Source organism: Histoplasma capsulatum, assembly GCF_000150115.1.
Source record: "Histoplasma capsulatum G186AR genomic scaffold supercont2.9, whole genome shotgun sequence".
NCBI classification, from domain to species: Eukaryota; Fungi; Ascomycota; class Eurotiomycetes; order Onygenales; family Ajellomycetaceae; genus Histoplasma; species Histoplasma capsulatum.
Window position 1 is genome coordinate 932,571 of NW_025544809.1, and position 8,834 is coordinate 941,404.

Consider the following 8,834-nt stretch of genomic DNA (forward strand, 5'->3'; position numbering starts at 1 on the left):
ATTACAACAATGATATTCAACAACTTGGACTTATGTTGAAAAAACAACAGAAGATATCACTGGCAGTGGATGCATGGACAAGTACCAATAACCTCTCCTTTTTGGGCACTGTTTGTTATTTCATTGATGAAGATTGGAACTATAAGGAGAAGTTGATTGGCTTTGAACCATTGAAGAGCAGTCACACAGGTGAGTATATGGCGGAGGTTCTGATGACAATCATTAAAAATGATTTCTGGGATATTTCATCAGCACTTCTTGCAATCACAACAGACAATGCAGCAAACAACTTCACTATGACACAGAGTCTGGAGCGAAAACTGGTATTGTACAGATGGAATGGTAAACGTGGACATATTCCATGTGTTGCACATGTTATACAGCTTGTTGTGCAAGCATTGGTCAAAGCATTGAATATTGAACCTGAAAACACAGAACTGACCAGTTGTTTTGACGAAAATGATGTTGAAATTGATACTCAAGTCACATTCCCATCGACTCTTAGCAAGGTAACGATATTTGGTAACGCTCTGGTGTAAATTGATCAATTTTCTAACTATATTATTCTCCCTTTTAGATTCGTCATATTGCCAACGCAATCAGCACCTCTCCCAAACAGCAGCAGCGATTCCATGATATCCAAGCCACACACAGCTCAACTCCTCCGCTTAATATGATACAAGATGTTCGAACACGGTGGAGTTCTACCTATGAGATGGCAGTCCGAGCACTTCGACTAAAAGATGCTGTGAATCATTGGGTTCAGAATTCCGAGCGAGAGAAGATTCGTGCTCTGAAACTTTCTGAACCAGAGTGGGCACAGTTAAAATATGTTATTGGGCTGTTGTATATCTTTTACACAACAACAAAGGCTGTGTCTATTACAGTTACACCAATGATGCAAGCTGCTTGGTGGGTATACAACAGATTATTTACTCATCTGGAAACTCAGATGACCCGTGTACGAGAAGAACAATCTTGGGATGCTACTATTTCTTCAGCAATTAAACAAGCTCGAGACAAACTTGCAGAATATTATGCCAGGACAAATCAGCCATTTGCTGATTACTATGCTGTTGCTGCTGTACTTGATCCCTCACGTCGAATCAATGCATATGCTCCAGGGGATTGGACCGAGGAAGAACGACAAATCTATGTTGATATAGCTCGGACATACTACAATGACAACTATCAACAATACGAACAGGAGAATACACAAATTGAAGAGTCCATGAATCATGATTCTCTGGTTGGTAATTTTTTTCCATAATACTCAATGCAATATTAGTATTAATCTGTTACTGATACTGCTTAAGGATTTGCACTCATTGATTGCCTCAGAAAACCTGACAAAACGAAATGCTTGCAACACTGAATTCGACCGCTATCTACACGATGATCCTGTTAATGTCAAAGGAAAATCTATTCTGGATCTATGGAGGATGATCAGTAGTCAGTATCCAACAGTGGCAATGATGGCGCGTGATATTCTGGCAATTCCATTGGCAGGAGTTGGTATAGAGAGGAAGTTTAACTCAAGTCGAGATATTTGTCATTATCGTCGTGGTCAATTGCAAGGAGAAACCGTGAAGAAATTGATGATGGTTAAGCATGGAAAAGAAAAAGAAATTGTTGATAAGAATGGTATTGTGATGGAATACTCTTCCAATGATACAGTGGAGGAAAAAATTGGCCGAGATTGTATATAGTATGAATGAGTTTGTGAGCGTTACCAATGATCGTTACCAATTGTACATGTATTACATAATCATCAGAACGGGACCAAACTTGAGCCAAAATAATGATCAGTCCCAGATCATGTTCTTATTTTTCATAGTCAGTCACTTTACATGGAATATCAAGATTTGTTAGTCCCATTCTGGTCATGTTAGGCTCAAATCTGGTCCTTTTACACTCCATTTCTGAAAATTTTGGTCCCTTTACACTCCCATTTTAATCCTGGTCCCACTGAAAATCACGCCAAGAAATGGACTGGGACCAAACCAAACCAAACCAAATGTGAAATTCATGGTCCCACCGGCCAGTCTACCCCGCCACCACTGGGTTCAAGGAGTTGTTTTGGGGATGGTCGATGTTCGGACGAGGTGCTTGTCTCGTGCTCAGGGTATTTGTTATTCTCTCGAGATCCTGCAGATCGACGACTCTTATTATTATCAGAATCAACATCAACATTACCATTCACGCACACGCTGGGGGGCCCCAGACGGTGTCCAGCTTGGAGCGCTCGTCGCACGCAGTCAATGGAAGAACTGGACATGTACAGTACATGGCGCATTTAGTCAACCTGACGGGATTGATGCGCTGTCCATCCAGGGAACCATTCAATCTGACAGCACATCCACAGCCAACCAAGTGGCCAACAGCATATCGCCGAAACAGAGTGAGTCCCAGACGATGGAATGGAGGAACAGCTGAGGGCTCGAGACCCCCGCCTACGAACATTTCACAGGATGAGTTACTTACTGGATGAAGTTCCTGCCGTCGTATTTAGCTCAAACGGAATTATCTTTCTTGTTGCCCCTCCATTTCCTATACTATAGCTGTATTTATCAGATGAGGAGGCAAGAGGCGCGAGAGATGCTGGGCTCCCTGCAATCCCAGCTTCGTCAAAGCAATTCAGCACCAGTAACTAGTTGACTATTCATTTCCCCAATGACTTCGACAAAACTTGGATGAGTGAAGAAGGCAAAATTAAGACCTCCTAAGGCGAAAGAATAGACAAGGCGTTTTTGAGCCCCTTACTAAGTTACCTTACATCTTAAACTTCCATGGGAGGAAATCAACCAGGCCAGGGACGACGGGATGGGAGGGACTACGGAGAGTTTAAAGTTCCTTTTTTTTTCTTTTTTTTGTGGAATTTATGATATACTCCGTTAACTTATGTGCCGCAACTCATTTGTAGTTTGTTTCCTTTTTTTTAACCTTTTGTCTGTCTCTGTGATGCTTCCAGATTTCACCGCCCAAAAGCTGCAGCGAATGCATAGAAACCATCAAGTCATCGCGGGGAAGTTTGCGGTCTGTAAATAGTCCTCCCTCCCCTCCGCCCGCCGTAACTACGGAAAGGAACACATCATTTCGGCTGAAGAGATACACCAGAGAGCGGGAGCAAATGAAATAAAATAGACACCCTCGAGTCCTCCCTGTCTGTATCCGTCAAAACATGACTTGACTTGATTGGTATATCCGTCCACGTACGACATGTATGGGAAGGATTAAAGAAAAACACACTACTAGCATCAAGTGCTGTGTCAAGTCTTCCCCATCCCCACCCCCATCCCCATCCCCATCCATATCCATATCCAAAACACTCGCTACTCCCATTATCGATTGAGCTGCCGCCGATCCCCTACCAATCCAAACCCCTGTCCCTCTTCCCTACAAAAATGTCGAACACTACATGAATTGCTATTCTTGTGGGGTTGGGAGCCGAGGAGGAACCCACATTCGACTAGAAAACTTATCCTTAACTATAACTAACTGATGCTTATTGCACCATTTGATAAATCATTCCCCATTGCGTCGTCCTGCAGCAGCTGGGCCGGAATTCGGTCGAGGTGGCCATGCCTAGCCATGCCATGCCATGGCTTCGAACATGGGCCCAGTTCCAGCCCCATGTACTATGCTAACTAACTAACTATGTCTAGTACCTATGTAACTAGAGTAAGCTCGAATGCTGCGTCTGTTCGGGGGGAGTGGCCCAGCGGCCGCAGATCAGAGTGCTGCAATATCGTTGGTCCGAATACAGCGAGGCCAGGAGCTAGATACTCGGCTACAAAGGGCGATTATGGGTTTTGTGTGTGTCAGAGTCGGCGGGAGTTGGAACAGGAGGTGGCGGAAACGAAGACCACCATCTACTACTGTGTTTTACTGGCTTCTTTGTGGTTGATAACTGGGTATGAAGAAAACAGAGTCATTCCTCCAACAACTAGCGCTGTAGAGAAAAACATAGAAGAAAGGCTGGGAGGGCTTAAGCAAGAGGAAGAAGGAAATCGAACCGATAAGTTCAGCGGGAAAAAACAGAGCGAAGAAAGTGCGGAAAAAAAAAAAAAAGGGTCCGCTGGCGAATCAAGAGGAGAGACTATACAGGTTTAGCTGCGCTGGTCGATGCTGATGAGCTGGCACTGCATGCATGCATAGATCCCTTGTCTTGCTTGCATGTGCTTTTTTGTTTTTTTCTTGTTCTTTGGCTGGCTTGCCCGACACCCCTTCTGGTTGACTTGGGCCATTGACATTTTTATATTTTACGTCTTTATTTATTATTATTATTTCAAACAACCCCGGGACACGCACCCGGAAGCAAGGGGAGGGAGGGGAGGCCGTTGGCTCCAGGTTAGGATTCTAAATCGTTCTTCATTCTCGTGTTTGCTCAATTTTGAAGGCTAACAGGTCTAGTGTAGTTACCTTTGATGTTCGTTTTTGAAAAAGAAGAAAAGAAAATAAGGAAAGAAAATAAAAAGAAAGAAACTTACTCCCAATCATCAAATGAGAATTTAACCAGCTAACCCAGCTCCTGGCTCTTCTCACACGTTGGATAGATTTCCACCAAACACTCACCCAGCCAGGTCCAAAACCCATCCAAAGCAACCATATCTATCTACCTTCAGAAATAGTGGGACAAGAAACAGGCAAACAACACCCCAGAGCACACAGCAGACAACACAACATAAATAAAAAGGCAGCCAAGAGGAAACAAAGGGCCAGTCAAGAGCGGCCTTTTGCCTTGCCTCCCCCTCCAATCCAGCTCCTCCGCTACCTACTGGTCTCAGTCAGTCAGACAGACAGACAGACAGACAGATAGTTGTCTCTCTTCTCGCCTTCGCATCCGCTGCTGTTGTCCAGAGGAGGGAGAATCCGCTGCATTTCCCACGTGTCATCCATCCCCACTGCCTACTAGTACCAAGGCGGAACGTCGTGGCATGCGTGAGGAGCGCGAGTGGTTGACGAGAAATTATCGTCTTCGCCCTGTTAATGCGGACCTCGTCGGAGAGCTGGAGTGCTGAATCCACCATCACGACTGGGACTGGGACTGGGTTCAGTTCTGGTTTTGTTCAGTTTTCTTTTCTTTCTTTTTTTTTTAATCGTCCCTTCACTTGGTCTGTTACGCAACCACCAGCAGGTCCTCTATCCTCCCTCTCCCTCTGCACTGAGCAATCATCTCCTGCTGTTCCCAGGCTAATTTGGGGGACGGCGGGGGGTGGGGAGAAGGGCAGAGAAATGCCATTCCCGCCACGCCAATTATTGCATTGCCTCTTTATGTCGTTACCTTCTTCTATATGGATGTGTGATATATTATTCTTATCCCCTTTTCGTGATTCGCTGACATCCCAACTTGGAATGTCAATGGACATGATACGTCCAGTACATGCACAAGCACGTACATATATGGTTTCCAATAGAATAGGGGAAACAAAGATGGGACAGCATTCACTACTTGCTTGTTTCATTTCTGAAGAAGGAGAAATGAAAATCCATCTATTTCTTACCCGCCTAGGTACACACCTGCCTTGGGTGATAATTTGGCCAGACGTTTCGGCTGGCAGAGGCAAATCAACCGGGTACATTTCCGTATTATTCCGTAGGGGGTCTCTGCCTATGATGATATGGGATTTCATGCTGGGCTCCGATGATATTGGGTTTTGTCCATAGCAAAGCCGGTTGAATTTCATACCTCCATCAAGCACTAGACACAAATATGCAACATGCGGAACTTGTCTGAAAAAATAAAAAAATTCCTATTTTTTTTCGCGCAAATTAATCGCCAACAAGCTCTTCCGCTTCTTCGATTGGGGAATCTTTCATGTGTTTGTAGTTGTTCCACCGGACCCAGCTGGCGGTTGTCACTTGTCACCTCTCATGACATCCATGGATAGGGGCAAGCCCTAAGCAAGCACCATTTTCATATTCTTTTTATACACAGGTGCCTGAAATAGGCGTCTGGTATCTAGATTGAGCCAACAGCAGCTATCAACTTGCTCCAATTATAATCCAATTCGCCGGATGGCGTTGCATGATTCCAACCTCCGGCAAGCCCTCTCAATTTTTCGTGTGTGCCTGCGTGGTTTTCCTGCAAGATTTATTTTAACATCAAAGATCTGCTGTTTCTCGCATATCCGTGCCTTTTAATGCAAATTCTCTCCTCTGGCCGATTGAATGATCTGATTATTAAATGTTTCCTGGCGACTAGAAGGTTCAAGGGGCAAGAAACGGCGCCATCTCGCCCTTCCGCTGCTCTTGCCAATGGCATGCTCAACTCCCTTGGTTGTTTATCTTGTTATGCTTGTTGTTTACGTGCAGGAGGCATGGCTTCTGATTCAGCACTGTTATATCGTGTGCAGAAAGTCGTGTCTTTCGTCAAATATGACCCAGTCTCTAGGGTCTGCAGATGCTCCGATTTGACGCCTCATATCCAGGTTCTGTACTGCTGATAATAAATGCAGAGTACATACGGGGCCCGCTTTGGTTTTTCTTGATTACCTTGCTTCTCGTTCGCTATTCTCTAGCTGGCCCTCCAGGCCTTCTTCTCATTGACCCACAAAAGAAACCAAAATATAATGACTGGCCGCTCTGTCGGAGTGGCGTACTCCTATTCCTCAAGTGATAAAGTGCTCTTAGAAAATGATGCAACCCTCCAAAAGATCTTATTGCGTCTTCGGGAGAACACATCAACCCACACCTTCCTACCATGCCTGCTTGTGTGCAAGAAATGGTATTCATTGGCAATGGTTGTGCTGCAAGCTGCTGTAGTTTTGAGGAATCAGAGCCTCTCCGGATTCCTGAAAAGTACAAGGCTACCACTCAGCTCGAAGTCTTATGCCATCCAATCCTTAAGCTTGTTGTTGGACGTCGCAGCAGGAGACCCAAGATCTACTACAGCTACGACCTGGCCCCTGGGCTGTCTCCTGAAAGATCTATCTAAGATCATAGCTGGGGATATGCAAGCGCTTCGGATCTTCTCCCTGCGGGTCGACCATCAGCCAGTCGGTGCGCTCGACCTAGGGAGCGATGTTGATATTGATAGGATCACAGCTGAACCGGGGTTTCCCGCTTCCGCTCTGGTAGCTCTCATAGCATCTCTCCCAGTGACATGCAATGATCTTGAAATTGACACTTCGGGGTTCGAAACCTACGCTGACGGCGAACATCTATGCCCGCAAATTGCAAGGATGCTCCCAGGCCTCACCCACTTCCGCCTGCGGATTAGACAACTCTGTCCTTGCTTCATAGACCTACCCGCCCAAAGCTCCTGTCCGGAATGTCAAGGTGGACTGCAGGTTCCTCTGTGTCCAAAGCTCCGCTCATTGGTCATCAACATGGAGCTTTCCAGTGTGATCCAAGGGGGCGTAACACGTTGTTCGCAATTACCCCAAACACGTCCGGCTGAGAAAAGGATTGGCCATGCAGAGGACGACTTACAGGTGGAGCTTTCCCATCATCTCCTCATCGGCCTCATGCGCAAAAACTGTTTCCCGCTTGCTGAGCGGATAGAAATCCACGCCACAATCAACCTGAACACCATCCCTTGGCACCACGTTCGTCAGGCAGACATTAGGAACTGTAAAACGCACGTATCTTCATTCCTTCCTCTCCCTAGCTATATCCAAGGTGTATGGAAGCGTGGAACCCATCGCTGCATGCGCCCTGTGACGACCAGCAAGGGGACTGGAGGTGTAATTATCTCCCCATGGTGGCCCCATCCGCGTGAACTCACAGAAAATGCGTGGGTATCTAATTTCGAAGGTGTCAGCCTTCCTACAACTTTGTTTCCCCACACCCTCAGCGTCTTCGACACGGACGACTATCATTTATTCCCCTACCAGCGGGAAAAGGCGGAGGACAACTGTCAGATTCAGATTCCGAGCCCTACTTACCACCGTTCCCTTTCGGCGTATGCAAAGGAAATGAAACGGCGCTGGCGAGAAAATGGGACTGGAAATACGGCGCAGAGTCAGGCGCAGACACAGACACAGACACAGACACAAACACGGTCGCATCCTATATACGAGGAACTTAGCGGGATGGTAGGTGTGGATTATGAGTCCAGTCTGAGGACGCAGACTTATCATACTCTACGCCAGATTCCGCACGAGTTATTTCCTTTTCCGGACCCGGTGCCCATGGAGTGGTATAGAAGGCAGACACCCTTGGGGCATGCGGATGTTTGGAGCGTTGGGGAGGGTTGTGGCTATTGTGGTCATTTGGGACATTTTCCGTGAGTCCGTGGTGGCTCACTGGTGAGGGAGAGTAGCTGTAGACTATGGGTGTATACTATTCTATGTTCTTCTTCTTGGTTCTTTCTTTTCTTTTTCCCAATTGGATGGAGGGAGAAAGGAAAATATTGGGGATTCATTGTCGGTTGCATGGTGGCGCTATTTGCATATCTACTATCATGCCTCTTAGGGATTGCATTAGTTGGGTGGTATCTTAGCTGGCAAAGGCAACAGTGAGTGGATGAGCGACTTGTTTTGGTGGTGTTGCGGTTGAGGTCGGAGGGTCTGGGAAGACGCTTCTCTCTCACCCAAGGTTATCTGAATATTTATTCTGTATCATGTCCTTTTGGTAGTTGGTTCTCTTAATATGAAAAAGGGGAGAGAAGGGTAGATTTTGATTTGGATATGATTGGTTGTCATAAGTTGGTCGTAAGCTGAATCACTGTAGGTTTTCTGTGAACGACTTAACCATTTCTCTATATGGGGATACGTTAGGTATGTTTGTTGGCCAGACGGCGGCACAAACAGTGCAGAGAGGTGGGTTAGGTGGTATACAGAAACATCTATATATCTCCTTTTGATAATGTAGATATATCTAAGAAGGTG

At 45.9% G+C, this 8,834-nt stretch overlaps 1 protein-coding gene across 1 annotated transcript; it reads left to right on the plus strand.

Moving 5' to 3' along the window:
- Positions 1-6,572: 6,572 nt before the first annotated feature.
- HCBG_06536 (uncharacterized protein) lies at positions 6,573-8,234 on the plus strand (the record flags this gene model as incomplete). The annotated part of the gene is made up of 1 exon (XM_045433585.1): positions 6,573-8,234. The coding sequence occupies one exon, from the start codon at positions 6,573-6,575 to the stop codon at positions 8,232-8,234; it is 1,662 nt and encodes a 553-aa protein (XP_045285898.1).
- Between the last annotated feature and the right edge of the window lie 600 nt (positions 8,235-8,834).